The sequence below is a fragment of the Oculina patagonica genome, chromosome 14, assembly GCF_052425735.1.
Source record: "Oculina patagonica isolate OP01 chromosome 14, crgOcupat, whole genome shotgun sequence".
NCBI lineage: Eukaryota > Metazoa > Cnidaria > Anthozoa > Scleractinia > Oculinidae > Oculina > Oculina patagonica.
In genome coordinates this window covers 6,154,492-6,175,569 of record NC_135771.1, presented here as the reverse complement: position 1 = coordinate 6,175,569, position 21,078 = coordinate 6,154,492, and the positions used below count along the sequence as shown (strand labels likewise).

The 21,078-nt window shown below is 39.9% G+C and overlaps 1 protein-coding gene across 1 annotated transcript; it reads right to left on the bottom strand.

The window, feature by feature from the left end:
- Positions 1 to 258: 258 nt before the first annotated feature.
- Positions 259 to 20,836, bottom strand: LOC144639087 (uncharacterized). Its single transcript, XM_078498345.1, has 7 exons — positions 20,433 to 20,836; positions 19,465 to 19,823; positions 14,219 to 14,538; positions 6,670 to 6,787; positions 6,220 to 6,577; positions 4,481 to 4,848; positions 259 to 578 (listed from the first exon to the last, which is right to left on the bottom strand). The coding sequence occupies exons 1-7, from the start codon at positions 20,702 to 20,704 to the stop codon at positions 259 to 261; spliced, it is 2,115 nt and encodes a 704-aa protein (XP_078354471.1). The 5' UTR covers positions 20,705 to 20,836.
- Positions 20,837 to 21,078: the final 242 nt, after the last annotated feature.

Here is a 21,078-nt window from a genome sequence, read left to right as displayed (position 1 = left end):
TTGAAATACTTACAAAAATGCTTAGAAATTTGAATGAAAAACTCGGAGGAAAATTTGCCTCAACCACCGTTGGCTCCTCAATGGCAAGAATTTCCTTTTTGGATGACGCTTTCTCGAGATTTCTTGAACTGCATCCAGTAGTTTGGAGCAGATTCAGCTCATATTTGACTAGAAAATGTCAAAACTGTGCAAAAAAGGGCTTTTTTTCAAAGAAAATCCCGGCGCCAAAGGGTTAATTAAAACAATTTCAGAGTAATTCTACAGGTTAACTTTGAAAACTTCCAATTCACTTATATCAAATGGAAATGTGCCTGTGAAATAACTACTCTTATCAACACCTTCAGGACACGTAAAGCCATGGCCTAAATAAAGATAACCTGAAGTCTTACCAAAACTAAAATCCGATGACCACACTTGAAGGTCGTAGTATTGTTTGATGCCAAAGGATGGTCCACAGTTACTCTTACACCTTATGCTTGCACCTGGATTTGGACGTATCTTGACTGGTTGACTTCCAGAAGGATTAATCAGTGTAAACAGGAAGGATTGGCTGTCTGCTACGATTTTCCAAGAACTAGCTGAGTAAAAGAAACAATTACTACAAGTATAAGTATTTCATCAAAGCCTTTATCAAAGGAGATGTTTTTATTTAGCTATTATAAAAGAAATTGACCTGGTGTGCTTTGTACTTTGTTTTAAGCTGTGACAATAAATATAGAAAATGTTAAGGAGCATGTCGCCAACTAACAGTCAGCAAGCTAAGTAGGACAGAAATTAAGCGAAATCAGCATAATGGTATGGTCAAGATCAAAGTACGCATTGTATGCTTTCTTTTCTTTTTTTTCTTTTAAGTATATATAACAGGGGGGGGGGGGGGGGTAGGAACGAGGTCTGGGACCGAGTAGCGATGCTCCCACAACTTGCAACGCGATCAATTCACGATGTAGTCAGCGGTTTTTGGACGATGATGCAACAGGCAATCTTTTCCCGCGAAATGGAAGCTATGTCAATCACGTCACTATGCCGTGGAATCACTTATTATAAAGGGGTTCAATTCTCTTAACTAAAAATCTTAAAGCAGTGTGTTTATTCGAAAATTTCGCCATCGTCGTGTAGTTATAAGAACGCAGAATCTTGTGATGCCGTGCTCCTTTTTAGTGTTGAAATGCAAATGATTGTACCACGATTTTCAACTGGCCCACATGGGGATTGTCAATGAGGTAAAACAAAGAACGACCAAGTCAACAAACCGCCTCGAAACAATAGAGCAAGAACAATAGCTCCGCGCGGGAATATTCGATCGCCACGTTTTCATTACCATTTCCGTGATGGTTTTATTTCATAACAAACACGACATATTGACACCAAGAACCTTTCCGGAGAAATTTTCGCTGCTTTAAAGGCAAAACTTAGAAAACCTTTTTTTTACTACTATTAAAAAAAATAATCGAACTCTCCCACTGGTCCCATGTTGTTATTGTTTTGGCAAGTTGACAAAGAAAGGAGCTGCACATGCGCCTTAGAGACATCTGCTGACTACCGCCCCGATGATTGCTTTGCAAGTTGTGAGAGCATCGCTCAGATTTCATATAAGAGAATGTATGGGAAGTTGCTCCCCCCCCCCCCCCCGATATGTAATTATTTGATTTACTATTGTATACACAAATTCGTAATGAGGGAATCAGAACCCTTGTCTACTGTCCTGATTTCCTGCGAGATCAGTATTTGGAAAGGCAGGAATAAGCAGTAGAATAAGAGGCCAAAGTAATCTTTTCTCCCGACGTTTGTCGTATCTGTGGCTTAGAGTTCAGCGAGAAAGTAATTTTCAGAAGGACGGATGGCGTTGATGAGTCTAGCAATGGCTCCTGGTGTTAGATAGCGGGTGAAAAGGGGTTTTAATTTTAGTTGAAATGTTAGAGAAGACTGATTACAAATTAGAAAATTCCAGTTTCACAAAGGACACTAACGTATAAAAGATTACTTTGGAACCAGCTTTTATAGAAGAGACGTATAACTTCACGGTTGTTCGAAATTACCGTAGAATTCCGCTTATAAGCGCCGGGCTTATACTAGTCTAGTCCCTGAACTCTCTCTTCCGCGCGCCCTTTAAAGAGGTTGAACCCAGGCGCGAGAAGAGAGAAATTTACGATGAATTTTACCATCAGGTGGGAGGAGTCGCCATGGGCAGCAAAATGGGCCCAAACTACGCATGTCTATTCGTAGGCTATGTGGAAGACCAAATCAGCCAACGGAACACCGGCTTTGTACCTCAGCTCCATAAGCGATACATCGACGATGTGGTAGGAGTCACTTGTTGTAGCCGCGTGACACTTGAGGAATACATTGCGTTGTCTCTAACTTTCATCCCGCTCTGCAATTTACACATACAATCTCCGCAACCGAGTTACCTTTCCTAGATATCAAATTGCACATTTCTGGTGAACGTCTCTCAACCTCCATTCACTACAAAGCCACTGATACCCACAGCTATCTTCATCACGACTCATTGCATCCCCGCCACTGCAAAGAAAGCCTCCCGTACAGTCAGTTTTTACGCCTACGACGCCTCTGTTCCGACAACGCCGACTTCTACAGCCAAGCCCATGAGATGGCCTCTTTCTTTGAAAGGCGTGGCTACAATCCACACACCCTCCAACAAGACCTCGAGAAGATAAAACATCTATCCCAGACCGACGCCCTCAGAAAGAACATGTCAACGGAGGGAAACGTGAACAGGATTCCCTTGCTTCTCACATACCACCCTCTGAACAACAGAATCAAGCAAATCCTGCTAGACAACTTCAAGGTAGTCACTGACGACTCTGCGACTACTACATTTTCCCTCAACCGCCGATGGTCGCGTTCCGCCGGGGATAGAAACTTGCGTTCAACACTGGTACACACAGCCTCCAAACAAGCTACCACACGCGCAGGGTCTTACCCTTGTGGAAACTCCCGCTGTCGCACTTGTGACCACATCTCTAGTAACACCGACATTCAGGGCCCAAAACAATCTATTAACATCCGGGAGTCGTTCACTTGTTCGTCCTCGGGACTTATTTACTGCATCTCCTGCCGTCGATGCCCTGCCATTTATATCGGCGAAACTGGGCGCACTCTAAGGGAACGTTTTGGCGAACATCTAAGAAGCATCACCAAGAGTGCACCTGGCCTCCACGTCGCAGAGCATTTCAGATCAACCGGACACAGCTCAGCCGACGCACAGGTTCGCGGCGCCAAGCTCTGCGGCGGTCACAAGCAAAGAAAGAGGCAGGAGATGCGTTTAATTTTTCAACTTGGGAACTGCAAACCGCGCGGCCTAAACTTAGACTTTCGTTTTTATTGAGGTTCTCGCGCGCGCGCGCGCGTGCTAGAGACCAACTTTACATGACTTTAAAATTCTCTCTTATCAATTTATTTATCGTTTTATTTTTACCACTGATGAAGGGCTCAGCCCGAAACGTTTCGTTTGTAATGAACTTATTTTGGCACTTTCAATAACGTTTATTCTCAATCTTCGCGAGAAGAGAGAGTCCAGGATAACTTGCATGCGCATGCGCCAGTTTTTCCGCCGAAATCGGGGGAAAACCATATTTGGCAGCACTTTTGAAAACGCGCGCGCACAGATGAGGAGTTCAACTACGCGACCGTGTACTAAAGCAGGGTCACTGGAATAACTTTAAAAAAGCCTAGCTTGCCAGTCAGTGTAAGCAAACGGCCAAAACGTCAACTATTCCTAGTATTTGTAGCTGTTTATTGAATTGGCTTTGGACGCAATTAAGCACAGTTTTTTTCTCGCATTTATTCGCGCGCTAAGCGAGCATTTTTAACCCTAGCGCGCGCGTCCTCGCTTCTGATTGGTTCGTTCTGAGCATGCGCATGCAAGTTATCCTGGACTTTTCCGCCTGGGTTCAACCCCATTCTCGACCCCAGAGCTATTGTCTTTTGCACGTGACTGACGCCGTCAGTCATGCGCAAAAGAGAAGAGCTCTGGGGTCGAGAATGGGTTCAACCCCTTTATAGGGCGCGCGGAAGGGAGAGGTCAGGGACTTGACTAGACTTATACAACTTCGTAAGGGGTTTTAGATACGCTTAAAAACGGGAGGGCTAATATTCGGGGGGGGGGGGTGGGGCTTATATAAGCGGAATAAAGAAAACGTTTCGAAATAAGCTAAAGCAGCGTTGATCGAAATACGTTTTTTATTGACTGGTTTTGTATTAAGCTTTAAAGACTCATAATAAATCAAATTCATTGCAATAGTTGGAACAATATTGTGAGAGGGGGCTTATATCCGGGGAGAGCTTATAATCGGATGTATCTTTTGTCTACAGGTAGATGGGCTTATAACCGGGGGTCTCATAAGCGAGGACGGGCGGGCGCTTAAAAGCGAAATTTTACGGTATTTCATTTTTGGGAACGTTTGTCATTGAAAAGCGTCCGTGGTATTTTGACATTTTTTTTAAAGCCTCGCTTGCATACCTGATTCCCAGGATTTCGAGGTGTAGCCACCACAGATGTAATTTCCACTTTTTATCACCACAAGAGTAGGACCTTTGTTATCACAACAGCGATGAAAGTCCGCAGGAGTTTTTCCGTCAGCAGAAGCTCGGAACAACAGAGAACAGGTAGCGTTAGGCGGCAACCAGGACATAAGAGCTGAAAGATGGTTTTCATCATTTATTATCAAAGAGGGGAATTGAAGAAGAGGAGACATAGCCGTTTCTTCTTCCAGTTGATTAATAATCCCTTGAACTTGATAAAACTTGGCCTCTAGAAGCAGTTCTTCTTTAAGTCTGTCATCTTTGCAAGGAGGAAGCTCACCATTGCGGAGGTAGTTCAAAATGTACCTGTATGGACAAAAATACTGTAAAGAAATCCAAATGAAGCAGCTAGAAAGGAACCCTTAAAACAACCCTGCTCCCTTTGGGGAAGGGAAAAGACACCGTTTTTCTGTGTTGCCAAATTAATTAATTAATTAATTTTTAATTATAATAAAAAAACGGGGGGGACGATGGATGTTTTTTGGGTATGATGTTTTGGGAATGGGGATTATTTTTGTTTTTTTTTTTTGTTTTTTTTTTGGGGGGGGGGGAGGAGGGTGGGACAGAGATTGGTAAGACATCCTAAATATGTATTCTGGGGTTTAGAGTGCAAGATTGACATATGTCTATGATATCTGTCACGGATATGGCGCTTCCAGGTAATTTGAGTAATTCCGATCCATCACCGTGACCAGAGTCAAAGTGTTCTGTTCTTAGGCCTCTTTCCACTTAGGAGCGAACTGTTAGGTCCACTGACAAAATAGTGAGGCAGAGGGGGGAGTGGGAACCTGCCATGGACTAGCATCCTATCCACACAGGTTTTTTTTTTTTAACTAACTTACTATACCAGTTACATGAACTACAGGGACTTTCGGAACCGTACAAAAGCTACCAGAATAACACTGGTATTTTCGTGAAGGTCTCCATGGACGTCTTACCGAATATTTTACGACGCTGAATGGATAAGGCTTTTTGAGGGTTTTTCCGGTTTGCATTTAGTAATGCACCTATCAATGTTAAGCCCCAGGGTGGGGGGGGGGGCAACCCACGGGAATTTGACATCGTGAAGCTCTCCCAGGGTAGGGATTTTGACATTTAAAATGGTCTGCTTGGTTAGACATTTAAGAGAGGATATGTGAAATTTGACATTCACTAGGTGCCCAGGGGTGGGGAATTCGACTCTGGCTTCCAACAAATGTCAAAATCCCCTGGGTCTGCCCCCCCCCCCCCCACCCTGGGGCTTGACATTAATAGTTGCATAACTCAGCATCGCTGGAGATATAGGGTCGCTCTACTTTTCGGGGCAGGAAGAAAAGTGACTCTGCATCCTGGGATGGAGGTTGGCGTCCTTCGTGCTTACCTGGCCCATGCAGTCGGGCGACACGAAGTAACGTTCGTTCACAGATCGCAAACAGGCACACTCGTTTTCGGCGCGACGGCGCCAGGAGCCTATCGGCGCTTTAAATAGGTCGTCACGCATCTCTTTCGCCGTTGCGTGACGACCTAAGCAACGAAAACAAATTTATTCATGTTCAGAGCATTCACGAATAAATATAGATAATTCAGTTAATTTATCCATTATATTGCAGATACATTTCAAAAAGAAAAAGAGGAAATGATCAGGCGAGAGTTTTCTTGCTTTCGCAGGTTCAAAGTGAAAGCGCAGTGAATACTTACCGGAAGAGTTTTCCATCCCGATCGATAAAATATGCTCCATCTTTCTCGTCCGCTTTTAACTCGAACCTTCCAGAAAACATCGCACAAAGCATTGAATCCGGATCTTTTCGCAGAGTATCCAGTGTTGTTTTATAAATCTTACCACCAACATTCAACACGATGGTGCTAGCGAAGTGGACTTGATTCAATGTTTTTGTGATCTCTTCGATAGCCGCTTTTTCCTGTCTTGCATTGTTGAAGTCTTGCTTTAGTAATTCGCGAGCTTCTGCCATAAGCCTCTGTGCATCGGACAATTTGGCACTAGCCAATTCAAATAAGCTTAACTGTTGTTCTTGTTTAGCAGCCATACCAGTGAATCAGTGATTCAACAGAAGCTGAACATTACTTGTCTTACTTCCGGCTGTGCAACCCAAAAGTAAAACTGAATGCCGGAGTCTCGATCCATCTAACCAGCGGTCGGCTTTACGATTCCATCTCGCACCAGGCCACATGCACCAACCCTTTCAAACAGAGGAAAAATCCCAGTGTATCTCCCATGTGAAAGGGGAGGGGATGCTTCTCGTCTTGTCTAGGGATATAAATTGAATACTTTAATTTGGGTGTTACATGTAAAGTTTTTACCCAGCAAAGTGTCTTTTGAGGGTTGCCACAAGAGATTCACTCATGACATGCGTGTAATTGTAGTAGACGAGAAAATGGACATTGTTTGCGCACCGGACGTTTTGCGTAGAGTTTTCCGTTATTGCGGCAGGCCAGAATTCACGGCTTCAACAAGATTCTATATAAACGTAGAATGCGGTTTTTGCCGCCATTCGAATTTCCTGTGAGCTTAAGGTGGCCCGCGGCTAATTCCGGGAGCGAAGGTGCTATTTTTTAAATCGAATTTTGGGGATGAAAACCGTAACCGATTTCTTTGATTTTTGGTAGTCGTAATAAAAAATGTTCAAATTTTATAAAGCTTTACCTTTTAAAGCCCAAAATATAAACAATCGCGAGAAATAAGCACTTTATGGAAAACCTTTTTTTCGAAAATATGCGAATATTTTCAAAACGCGAAGATAGATTTTTTTCTTATTAAGGTCAATTACTTCAAGTAAGCCTAGGTTTCATGTGAGCAAGTTTCAACTAAATCGGCTGGGTAGAAATTGCTGCACAGTTGACTGTTTATTTTTCGCATAAAAATATTGTAATTGGATATTTTCGCCAGCTATTGCAACAATGCTTAATTAATGCTAAGATCACTTCTGTCATTTGAAAGCACAATACCTCCTAAAAAGTTGCTGAAAAATCTGAAACGATCTGATATTCTCCGCTAAAGTTATAATCAAATGAAGCATAAGTGGTTTACGGTGCGAAAATTCAATCTTTTTCGAATTAAAAAAAATCGACCGATTTTTTTTCTTTTAATTTTTAGTATACAAAAATCCAACATATAAGCAAACGCCCTCATCTAGTTTGGAGCGTGAAGTCTCGATGAAACTCGTCAAATTTGGCTCTTCAAGATAGCTACCTCTCGTCCTTCAGTTTAAAGCGCTTTGGAAACCCCTCAACTAACAGTAAATTATTCAAACATGCTGCATTCTCAAGATTATTTAGCACCTGGAAATGAACGCCCGTTTATTTCAAGGTACTAAAAAATCTTGGAAATGCGGCAAGTTTGAATAATTTACTGGAACACAAGGGTTTCCAAAGCGCTTCAAAATGGAAGACGAGAGGTAGCCATCTTCACGTACTAAATTCGGCGAGTTGAATCCAGTCTACACACACGAAACTAGATAAGGCCGTTTGTGTACATGCTGGATTTTCTCATACTTAAAAATAAAAGAAAAAAAATCGGTAGTTTTTTTGTAGTTCGAAAAACAATGAATATTTTAAAAATACACTTTACGCACCGTAAACATCTTCCGTTTTAATTGCTTATAACTTTTGCTATAGCCTGCGAGCAGGCTCACCTTGGGGCACGCACGAGAGGTACACGAGAGCGGCGAAGCCGCGACAGCGAGCGCGTGCCCCAACGTGAGCCTGCTCGCAGGCTACTTTTGCTAGGAGTTTCCGATCTTTTCAGAATTTTCAGCATTGTTTTAGCTGGTATTAAGCTTTCAAATAATCAATGCAATCAAAATATTACACAAGCGTTGTTGTAACAACTGGCAAAAATACACCAGCATAATATTTTTAAGCTAAAATCTAACAGTCAACTGTGCAGCAATTTCTACCCAGCCTATTTCGTTGTTATTAAATTTAAACATTTGTTTTTACGACTACCAAAAATCGGAGAAATCGGTTACGGTTTTCATCCCCAAAATTCGATTTAAAAAATAGTACCTTCGCTCCCGGAATTAACCGCGGGCCACCTTAAATGGCGCAAAATCCCGTATTTGTATGGTCGAAACATTTTCCGCGCTTGTCACGATTTTTGAAAGTTTACTGCAGAAAGTTTCTTGAAAACGCGCAGTCGCAGACCAGGCTCTGTCTTTCAGACAAATGGATGTTAAATACAGTCAACTCTCTCTAAAACGGACACCGTCAGGACCGGCTTTAACTGTCCGTCTTAGAGAGGTGTCCGTCTGTCCGTCTACGGAGTTTAGGTAATGTTTAATAAATGAGCAGCAGTGTTTTATCATGTTTAAAACACGAGGCGCAGCCGAGTGTTTTAGACTTGATAAAACACGAACTGCGAATTTATTGAACGGCTTAAAAATCTTCTGATGTAGATCAACTCATTCTTGCACTAATATTTAGATTTGGGGTTATTTTGGCCTATAAACTTGGACGTAAAGTTTAGCCGTGTCTTTATCAGATATAAAGACACTCATTAAACATTAATTTCTTTTGTATTTTCTTTATGAATTATTAATGAGTTTTTTAATTACAATAAAATGAATGAAAAACGGCAGGGACGGGACCAACACCAGGTGTCCGTCTTAAAGAGTTGTCCGTCTTATAGAGCGTTTTCACGTGACGTCACATTTTTCGCGGGAAATTTGAGACGCCATATTGGTGTTCCACTTTTCCATCATGGCGGTATATTCCCTCTCGGATTATGTGAACAACCTCGATCCCCCACGTGAAGAAACCTACTCTGATCAGATTTCTTGTGTTGGAATGGATCCTGTAATAATTCCGGATAAAACATACGATCCAGAATGCTTGCCTCCTGTCGAAATTATCTATGGATTTGCTGTCGTTTTGAGTGCTAGAAACCGGCTATTACAGTAAGGACCAATCTTTCAGAAGTTCACACAGGCGTATAATCAACTTATTCAGGGTTTGTAAATAGTGTTAAAGAGTATAAAATAGGCAAAAAGTTCATTGTTCTCGGAAAGGTTAGGCATTCACAAAGAATGAACGATTCAAATGTTACGCTTTCGATAATAACCGAGCAAAATGATATGGCGGGACAAGGCAAATGTGGCTGCATATCACAAGAGTTCCGTTTTACATCGAGGCATGGAATCAAAATAGGAATAAAGGAAAAACTTTCATGTTGTGGCTTTAAGTTTGATAATTTCGCCCTTTCTCTGTTTCTATTGTTTCAAGGAGCAGAAACATATCAACAACTTGTCAGCCAACTTCGATAATTTGCAGCAAATGTTGTCTGAGTTAATATATTTGCCTTCCTGGGATTAAGCTAAAAGTTGACCTAAATTGTTTGCCTAATGTTTAAATACCAGGTTATTCCTTTACTTTCCAACCCAGTCTTTCAAATGCTGGAGGAGTTGGTTTTTGTATCAAGGCAGATCATTCAGTTATTTACAACTAGTCCTGAACTCACAAAAACAACAGATGACTTTGAGGATCTATGTGTAGAAATGCAAAATGGATCTCAAAGAAACATGATCTGTAGTGTGATTTATCTGCACCCAAATGGTTATATACAAATCTTTATGGATAATCTTAACTGTACAGTTGACAGGATTCATAGGAATTATAGGGAGATTTCAATCTAGACCTCCTTAAAATGGATTCTCACGCAGATACAGAAAACTTTTTAAATACCTTAGGGGTCCTCTAGTTTTCAACCACACATTTTACAACCCACCCGAATTACTGACCACTCAGAACCACCCCCCCTTAAGTGGAAATCTTGTTTATGATCTTACTGATCATCTACCAACCTAACTTCCTAATTGTAAAAAAAAATATTTTCTTCTCTTCCCAATAATATTAAGATCTAATAATGAGACGATTTTTATTTTTATGGATCTGCTCTAATTCAAGATATCCAGTGATCCTAATGTAAATATGTTTAATTCCTTTTACACTAGAATCTCAGAAATAATTGTTGTTCATATCCCTATCAAACAACTTTCTAAACGTGAATCTAAAATGAAATCCAAACCATTGACAACTGCATTAAGCGACTCAATTATCATTCTAAAAGAAGTATATGAAAACCAAACCTACTTATTATCATTCAAAATTTAAACTTTTAGGAATGGGCATAACCACTTGCTAAAAGTGAGTAAAAATAACTATAAAAATAATCACTTCCATGTAAATAAGTCTGATTCCAAGAAAGTCGACTGGAAGGGGATAAGACAACTTGTCAACCTTAGATGCAGATCTGGATGTACTCCCACTAAATTACTTGTTGACGATGCTGAAAAAAATGATCCTAAGTCAATGGCAAAATTATGCTTTAACACTTTCTTTGTTCATATTGGATATTTTTTGGCTAAGAGTGTTCGTAGAGTAAATAAATCCCCCCTTCAATATTTCACACTTTCATCTCAGGATAATTTCTTTCTATATCCCATAACAACTGTGGAAATTGAAAATAAAATTATTAAACTGAATGCCAGCAAGTCTACTGGACCCTTTAGTATACCAATCAACATCCTAAGAGCTACTAAATATGCCACATCTAAGCCTATACTACTAAAAATTATATTCAATAAATGCTTCCTTTTCAATTCTACTGGAATTGTCCCAAGCAATTTAAAAAAAAAAGCTGAAGTTACCCCTGTGTTATAAACAAGTTTAGGCCTTACAAACAAGTTTAGATAATTCTGTCCATATTCAATAAACTGTTGGAAAAATTGATGCATAAGAGAATACTATACCTCTTGGCAAAGAAGAAAGTAATTTATTGCAAACAGTTTGGTTTCTGTGAAAACACTCCACTGATCATGCCATTCTAAGCATCATCGACTTGATACAACATGCAATTGACTGCAACAAACTTTCTTGTGGTATAATTATTTTAAGATTTCAGTAAAGCCTTTGATACTGTAAATCATAACATCTAGAGTGAGAAACTAGATTATTGTGGATTTCGTGGAGTAGCGAAAGATTGGTTCACCTCATATCTTACCAACAGATATCAGTTTGTTTTCTTCGGACATACTGTGTCAGATCTTCAATCTTCGAAATGCTTGCTGCTAACTCGGTCATTTTCTAACATATAGCATCAGCTAAATCGTCTCTACTTAATATGGCAGAAATACATCTTCCTCTTTCCGTAGTCAGGTATTCCACGTACTTGCCTTGGTTGACAATAACACGTAGAACACGAAAAAACGCAGTTTTTCACCACTGGGCCTTCTTTTTCCCCGTATTATTGCCACAGCCGACGAGAATGCAAAGAATCTTAATGTAAATGAGTTGTTTCGCGCATTAAAGTAGTCGAAAAACTGTAAATTATGCTCTAACTGTTGTGTGACGCTACTCAAACTCTGCTTCGATGGAACACCAATATGGCGGATAAAGTCGGTTGCCATGACAATGGAGAAACCTGGTCACGTGAGTGAAAACGCTCTATAGAGGTGTCCGTTAAGAGAGAGTTGACTGTATTATAAATTAGTAGAAACTCAGCTGTGTTCTATGGAAATCCGCGAATCTGATTGGTTCTCCCACTGATTTCTATTCGCCGATAGAAAACAGTCGCGCGCAAGAGTAGCTCTTTAAGCGGTAAATTTTCTTGATTTTTGTCTTTAAAGTGCACAATATTGTAGGTTTTGGACTGCAATCCTTTAGAGTTTCTACTAAAACAATTAGACTACTCGCCCTCGTTTTCTATGAGCGATAGTCAACTCGGCTGCGCCTCGTTGACTATTTGCTCATAGAAAACTCGGGCTCGTAGTCTAATTGTTAATTAAAACGAAACTGAACGCTTTTCAGGACATTTTTATCCTTTTACATGTAAAGACGACTACAGGCGCGTTATCCTCCACATTCCATTAAATTTTACTTTACAGACTGCCAGAACTGATTGAATTCCAATTTTTATCTAAGTACATTTTACATCAAATTCTCACACGAACACTCTGCTATAATTTGCAAAATGTTAGTGTAAACCACGCGTACTGGCTTATGTTATCTTCACTGTATCTTGCTTTCAACGAAAGCTATACTACTCTTATCCGTGTTTCGTTCTACTAACAAAACACAGATGAGAATAAGGAGCTTTCAAATTTAGGTTAGAAAGTTCATTTTTCCGCTGTTCTTACCTAAATATTTAAAGTTCCTGACTCTCATCCGTTTTCGTTACACTAATTATCACCTCTTTGATGTTTATCTTCATACAACCCATTTACACAAATATTTAAACATGCTTTAAGTTAAACATGATTAAAAAAAATACAACGTTCAAACGAAACGTATCACAAGTTAACCATTACCACTATTCAGTGGCACTGTTTACCTAATGCAAAACTCAGACTTTAAGTCCTCTGTTTCTCAATTGCTAAAGCCAGGTTCACTTTAACGCGTTTTGTAATTGTCAGTCAAATGTTAGTAAAATATTATCCGCAGGGGAGGATCCAGGTTTTTTCTTAGGAGGGGGTGCACATCGGGATTTTTCTTAGGAGGGGGTGCGCCATTTAGGTATGGCGTAACTGATTGGTGACGTAAACAAATTTTAAAAGCGAATACTAAGGCTATGTTTACACGGGACCGGTTCCAAACGGATCCGGTCCGAAAATCGGGCCGGATAAGCCTTCTGTTTACACGGGACCGTTCTGGAACCGGTCCGGATCGGATCCAAACCTAGACCTGCTATTTTGCAGGTCCAGTATTGGATCCGTTCCGGACCGGTTTCAGAACGGTCCCGTGTAAACACCTGGATAGGTTCCAAACGGTTCCACGTAAACAGAAGCCGATCCGGTCCGGTTCGGAACGGTTCCGGTCCGGTCTCGCGTAAACGTAGCCTAAGAGCCGCAGGTCATCTCAGGGAGGGGTGCGCACCCTCCCCCTAGATCCGCCCCTGACCCGGTTTAAAGAACTTTCGGCTCCAAGCGTTTTACTCTCTTTACCTTGGTTTACTAATTTCCACAGGTTTGTTATGTATCCGAGTTTGTGTTGGTGGGCCTCTCGAAACACTAAGTTTATTATTGACTTGATATAAGAATGCCGTGAATCAAAGGCTGACTTCTCGAGAGTTACCCTTTTGTCAAGGCAATTCTGGGGATTGTGGGTTGTGTGAGTGTTAATATGGCAGCAAGAAGTTACGTTGTTGGTGGAAACACAGTGAGGACAAAACAACAAGAAAACTTTTAAAGACTTAGTACTTTTATAAAAGTACTATTGAAACTGTCGCTTTATTGAAAAATTAATTACATTACATTAATTACGTTAAAAGTCATGTTTAAATGCTCAAAACTGTTAAACATTAAGTGATTTCACTGCTGTTTCTACGTTATAATAATTGTAACATTGTACATTGTATTTTTCCTTTTTTTCCTTTCAGTGTTTTAAATCGAAACTTAAGAAATTTTTATTTGGGAAAGTGTATCTATATATTTCATTTTAAGCTTTTTACTCTCTTTTTTAGTCATATGTACATTTATTATATTGTAAATAGCAAGTATTTAGTATTTTTTCTTAGTATTAATTCAATTTTATTTGTGAGGCCCATTTGATCATATTTATATGCTAATTTGCGCCATACAAATCTTAAATATTATTATTGTAAATATTATTTTACTGCTTAACACATTATTGAACTTTAGGGGTATAATTTTTGTTATTTAATTAAAACAATTTCCACGTAATTTTACAGATCAACTTTGAAAACTTCCAATTCACTTATATCAAATGGAGATGTGCCTGTGAAATATTTACTTTTATTAACGCCTTCAGGACACATAAAGCCATAGCCTAAATAAAGATAACCTGAAGTCTTACCAAAACCAAAATCCAATGACCACACTTGAAGGTCGTAGTTATGTGTGATGCCAAAGGATGGCCCACAGTTACTCTTACACCTTATGCTTGCACCTGGATTTGAAGTTATCTTGACTGGTTCACTTCCAGAAGGATTAACCAGTGTAAACAGGAAGGATTGGCTGTCTGGTTTAGCTTTAAAAGAGCTAGCTGCTGTAAAAGAAGCGAAAGCAAGATGTATAAGTATGCCATCGAAGCTTTGTCAAAGGAGATGTTTTTATTTACTGGTAACTATAATTATGCCAAACGGAGATGTGCCTGTGAAATATACAAATCATACAAAAAAAAATTGACCCAGTGTTAAAATATTTAATTATAAAAAAATGGGACAAAGAACAATTTTGAGTCCCTGACGGGAGTCAAACCCATGGCCTCCCAGATACCGCAGAACGCATGTCATATATCAACCTAGTAAATGGCCCAGCTCCAACGAGTCTCTCGTAGCTCAGTTGGTTAGAGCGCCCAATCTTCATTATTTATTACCAAGCTTAAAATTTACCATCTTAATTATTTACTACAAACTTGAAGAAGCATGTCGCAAACTCGCAGTCAGAATACTGGTATGGTCAAAATAAAAGTATCAATTGTACACATGTGTATACAATGATTATTTTTTAAATAGAAATTTCCTTGAATGTCCTTGCATGCATCTCCTATTTGATTTCCTATAGAATCGTATACCGAAATTTGCAATTAGCCAATCCAAGAGAATTTTCTCTTAGCCAATCAGAAGCTTTGTCTATTGTCCTGATCTGTGCTAACAAGTTACTGACCTGACATTGCCAGATTTTTTGTCCAAAATTTGGGTATGGTATACCCTGGGTTGGGAGGCGCGGTGGCCTAATGGTTAGCGCGCCAGACTACGGAGCGAGCGTTCCGCGTTCGAGCCCTGGCCGGGGTCACTGTGTTGTGTTCTTGGGCAAGACACTTTACTTTCATAGTGCCTCTCTCCACCCAGGTGTATAAATGGATACCAGCGAAATAATGCTGGGGGGTTCCCTCCACCCGACACCCCCTCCCTGCGCGTCCGAGGTTTAAGATTTCAGAACATACCTACGCTGTTGTTTGTATCTTCGGCAACCAGTGGTACTTCTGGTTCCACTTTGGGAAGCAGCGTGACATTCACTTCAGCTCTATGTTTTATTTTCCCTAGATCTACAAATTATGTGCCACTGAGTGTTGTGGCATCTACTTTTATAAAAATTTCCCTCTCCAAGTTCCTCGAATAATACTACAAAGTTTAATTAAACCTAGTAGGGTACATCATATTTCATTATCAAAACAAATGATCGCGTAATTCTTACGTAAGCCAATGGAAACATCTATCCCGAATAGCTGATGCATTTCCTTTGCCATAGTTACATTGATTACGTCTCGCCCTTTGGCCTTTGTGGATGAACCTCCATGTGTCGGATACTGACAAGCTTGAAGCCTTCCAGTACCTCCCTAATCCATATCGATGGCGAGCACAGACACGCTTTTTTTTACATCGTCAATTGATGTACCATCGAGGCCAGCTCTTTAAAGTATTACCTCGTACTCTTTCAGAATGCTTCGTGACAGGCAACAACTTTTCAAATGAACACTAATATTATCACGGCACTCGTACAAAAACACCTGTTCCGTACGTCCACAAGAGGGCTCGCAATCAATGAAACCTCTTTTAAACAACGAACAAACTTCAGCCATAATTATTTTAAAGGCCGTAGGGAGGGGGGGGGGTGCGATGGGTGCGTCCGCACGCCCCAGGAGCCTCGGAAGTCCGCTCATTGTGAAAAAAAATATATGAAAATAAATGAATAAAGGGAAATGGTATTTCTGTACTTCCACTATTTACATTCCTTTTGGTTGAAGGTCCACCATTTGTACATTCGTGTGGTATATTTTGGATCAAATTGTGTGATTCTAGGTTAATTTCAACGATTCATTCTACCTAATGTCCTTCATAGACGAACCGTTCGAAGTACCATTAATATTCCCAGGCACAACCAAAAAGAAAGGAGACTTGGTTGGAGCTTGCCACAGTGCTAAAAGATCAACAAACCGACTCTGGCTGATTTTTGCAATTACCATTTGACACTGAAATGAATAAACATATCTTTTTCCTGTCTTCCTTCTATGTACTGCCGTCATTGTTGGCTAAATAAATTGTAAATTATGTTTTCAAGGTTCTGTTTCGAAAAAATTTGAATTTAAAAATGTACCAGAATTATTGTCGTTGTTACCTTCACTTTTACCTTCCTTTATCCTAACAAACTGTGTTCAAAACGCACGAAATGCTGTCTCAGATAACCTTTTTTTTTTCAAAATTTCCTGGGGGAGGATACCCCCAGACCCCGCTATGTTATGTTGTTCACGATTTTGCGCTTGAGGCGCTCATACGCATCCCCCCCATGCAAAATCCTGGTTACGGGCCTGATTTTGATCCCAAATATCCAGATTTATATCCAGATGTCGATTTCAATGAGCCTCTGACCTGTTTTTAACATGAAAGTTAGCGATGACGCAGCAACATGTACAAACATTCCGCAACTTTCGAAGGGTCAGACAACTGAGGATGAATATCTACATGAAGTCGTTATTATCTTTGCAGTGGAGTGCAGGCAGGTTGCATCTTCAGTTTTCTAGCTATTAGACTGTTAATTTGAGGCTCACTTTTGCCTACATCTTTAAACTGAAACAATAGTATGGCGTTACGCTAAGTCACGAAAACGAAACTTCAAGAATTGAAAATTTTTAGTGGCCGGTAACTTTAAATGATTTTGGTTTTTGCATTCATTTGCCTTCTCTACTGTTCCTTGAGTCTTTTTATATTCAGAAGGGTTGGCGTGTCTTGTACCAGTCGAAACTTTTGTTTGCAGGACCAAGAACGACAAAATAAATTGTTTTCAAACACGATATGTATAGCATAACACAGTTTGCTCTTCGAAAAAATGCTTGCAGACTGCATAAACTAAAAAAAATAACTTACAAAGGAAAATTTTTCATACCTCCTCCCCCCCCCCCCCTCGCTCCACCTCCTCCCTAAAAAAACAATGGTCCTTTCCTTAACAGCGTTTGCTTTTCATTGTACCCTACTAGGTTTAATTAAACTTTGTAGTATTATTCGAGGAACTTGGAGAGGGAAATTTTTATAAAAGTAGATGCCACAACACTCAGTGGCACATAATTTGTAGATTCTAAGGAATATAAAACGTATTTTTAACAACCTTTTCAAACAGCAATATGCTCCCTCTGCCGAAAAAAAAAACATAAAAAAACATAAAGCTGAAGTGAATGTCACGCTGCTCCCCAAAGTGGAACCAGAAGTACCACTGGTTGCCGAAGATACAAGCAACAGCGTAGGTATGTTCTGAAATCTTAAACCTCGGACGCGCAGGGAGGGGGTGTGGGGTGGAGGTTTTTTCGAAATTTTGACAACGATATTTACTGTATAAAGCTGGAACTTTCAGTAGCTGTATAATTTTCCAGTGTGGAAATTTTGATATGTCAATCATATATACCTGAATACTAGCTTAAAAATATAGCATAAACATTAAATTGAATTCTTTCCAGTGTCCCAGGCGTCTGTGCGGAATATCCCTTACCATGCATTTTCTATCTGTCAAAAGATGCAAACTTTTTTTGCAACCAAACAACAGAAGTCAAACATCTAAAAAGTAATTATTTTCAAAATAAAAGTTTTTGGAGGAGGGTGTGTAAAAAAAATATTGAAAAAAATATTTGCAGGGCCTAGAAAGACAAAATAAATTGTTTGCAACCACGGTATGTAGAATAAAACATAGTTCGCATTTCGAAAAACAAGTTTGCAAAGGAATATTTTGCATACTCCCCACCCCCCCCCCCCCCCTTCCAAAAATAATGGTCCGTCCCAACGTTTGTTTTCCATTTGTGACAATCAGTCAGTTTGGTCAGCGGCATATCGTAAGAGGCTTACTGTAAGCCGTGACTTAGTGTGTCACGAACACGAAAAAGCTAGGCAATTTGTGGTTTCTTTTCAACTCTATTCGTAACTTTTCCAGTGGCGAAGCACAATGTCAGAAGCCACTATTCTTTAGCATTTTCAAATTGCCGAGACAGAGCTATTGAAGCGTCGCTTCGGAACATTCCAGTTGGCATTCCAGAATCGAAGGTCTTGTACGATGTGTCACGCAAACGAAACTGCCGGAATCCAATTCTTCAGTGGCCGGTAAACTTCAATAATTTTGGCTATCTGTGCATTCATTTGTCCTCTCTACTGTTCCTTATAAGTCTTTTTATATTTAGGATGGTTGGCGTGTCTTGTAGAAGTCTAAAACATGGAGTTATCGATGTCTTCAATAAATCGTAAGTAATTTGCATATTGAAGAAAATAACGGTAATTACATTAACTTTAAAGAATTTTTACAGAGAAAGTTCGCACTGGCCGCAAACTTTTTTGCTGGTCACTTGAAGTTTATCTTTAGTGTGTTTGATTTAAGGGTATAAGAACTTTTGAGCTGGTGCCACTTTCGAGAAATAATTTTCTGAAAATCGGTCCCTTCGCTATTGTTTGTTTAGTGCTGTACATTCAAATAATTATTTCGTTGTTTCACCTTTAAATATTTCGATCGTTATTATGCTAGAGTCCATAAGTAAGTATTTTTCTTTACTTTAACAGTGAAATTAGTCCGACTCGCGGTGCGGAAAGGAATTATGAGGCGCTTTTCGAAACGGCTAAATTTGGCCCGATTTTGACTTCGCCAGCCGACCAAACTTCGCGAGTCAATATTTTCGCAAAGAAAGGATCCTGAAACCAAAGAAATACATTTTTATTTATGGTTTGGTAACCTTAACTTATAATATAAAAATCAGCCCAAACTATTTTTCGAGCGAAATTCACTGGTCGTTTCTAAGGCGCATAGCCACTTAAGTTTAAATATTTGAAAGACTGATTACAAGTTAGAAAATTCCAGCTTCACAAGATTCCTTTGGAACTGCAGCTTTATAGAAGAGACGTTGAACATTACGGTTGTTGGAAATTGTTTCATTTTTGGGAAGGTTTTTCTTTGAAAAGTGTCCTTGCTATTTTGACAGTCTTTTAAAACCTTGATTACATACCTGATTCCCAGGATTTTGAGGTGTAGCCACCGAAGATGCATTCTCCACTTTTTATCACCACAAGAGTTGGACCTTTGTTATCACAGCAGCGATGAAAGTCTGCAGGTGTATATCCATCAGTGGAAGCTCGGTACAACAGAGACAAGGTGACGTTAGGCGGCAACCATGATATAAGAGCTGAAATATGGTTTTCATCATTTATTATCAAAGAGGAAACTTGACGTAGAGGAGACATTTCTTCTTCTAGTTGATCAATAATTCCTTGAACTTGATAAAACTTGGCCTCTACAAGCAGTTCCTCTTTAATTCTGTCATCTTTGCAAAGGAGCTCACCATTGCGAAGGTAGTTCAAAATGTACCTTAATGGGAAAAAAATTCTAACTGAACCGGCTAAAAAAGAACCTTGATAACAACCCTGTTCCTACTGGGAAATAAGCTAAAAGACATTGTTTTCCTGTGCTGCCACAAAGAAAAAATTAAATTGCCTTCTTAATGACCAGACGTTTACCACGGGGAGAAGGAATTATCCAGTAGTTAAAAAAAAGTGGGGCTTGTGGTTCGATAGATGTTTATTTTGGAGGTATGATTATTATCGTTCTTTTATTTATCATACGTCATATGGATCGTATGGTAGGAGGCGAGGGGGTAAGGCGGGTGGGAAAGGGATTGGGGAGAAGTCCTCCGCGCTTTTATAGCTTACATCATTGTAGACCCGGGGGGGTGGGGGGGGGGGGGTAAGTCGGCGTGACACGAAAACCGAGCAGCACAATCGTATTCTACGTGACGGCAATGTTTGCGTCGTCACGCAACGGGCGACCCAAACAAATGTATTCGTGTTCAGATCGCATTCTATGATTAAGCCCCTTTTTAAAGATAAAAAGAGGAATAACCTGAAGAGAGTTTTAGTGTTTTCGAAGGTTCAAAGTGAAAGTGCATTAAAAATAGGTTCACTTTATTTAATTACTTACCGAAAGAGTTTCCCGTCTCGGTCAATAAAATATGCTCCATCTTCCGCGTCTGCTTTTAACTCGAATCTTCCAGAAAACATCGCACAAAGCATTGAATCCGGGTCCTTTCGCAGAGTATCCAGTGTTGTTTTATATATTTTACCACCAACATTCAATTTGATCGTGCTAGCGAAGTGAACTTGATTCAATGTTTTTGTCATCTCTTCGATAGCTGATTTTTCTTGTCTTGCACTGTCAAGGTTTTGCTTCAGTAAGTCCCGAGCTTCAGCCATGAGCTATAGGATAAGTGGAGTTCATCTAAAGATAAAGCCAATATAACTACGAACTAAACCTGGAAGTCGTCTTCTTGATTTACTTTCGTTGTTTACAACACATGGGTAACCAAGCCTTTGTTGAACCGATAACACCTGGATGCGAAACTAATTTGCATTTGGTGTTACGGCGAAATAATAAAACAACCGGGGAAAAATCTTTACGGTTGCTAGGAGATTTTGGTTTTTGGCTAATCTAAAACCCAAACAAACAATAGGTATTTTTCTCAATTTTGTGTTGAGCTCGTAAGATCAATAAAAAAAGGCGACAAACTTGAGCCTTTCCCCACGGACGGTGTATGCAAAAAGGTTTGGCAACCGGAAATGAATTCTGG

Bases quoted from the DNA above. Each gene is read 5' to 3' on its own strand.
- LOC144639087 (XM_078498345.1), bottom strand. From the start codon at position 20,704: ATGGCTGAAGCTCGGGACTTACTGAAGCAAAACCTTGACAGTGCAAGA. The intron at 14,539-19,464 runs GTATGTAATCAA...CTTCTTTTACAG, and splicing joins CTCAAAATCCTGGGAATCAG to CAGCTAGCTCTTTTAAAGCT. The intron at 579-4,480 runs GTATGCAAGCGA...TCTTTTACTCAG, and splicing joins CTCGAAATCCTGGGAATCAG to CTAGTTCTTGGAAAATCGTA.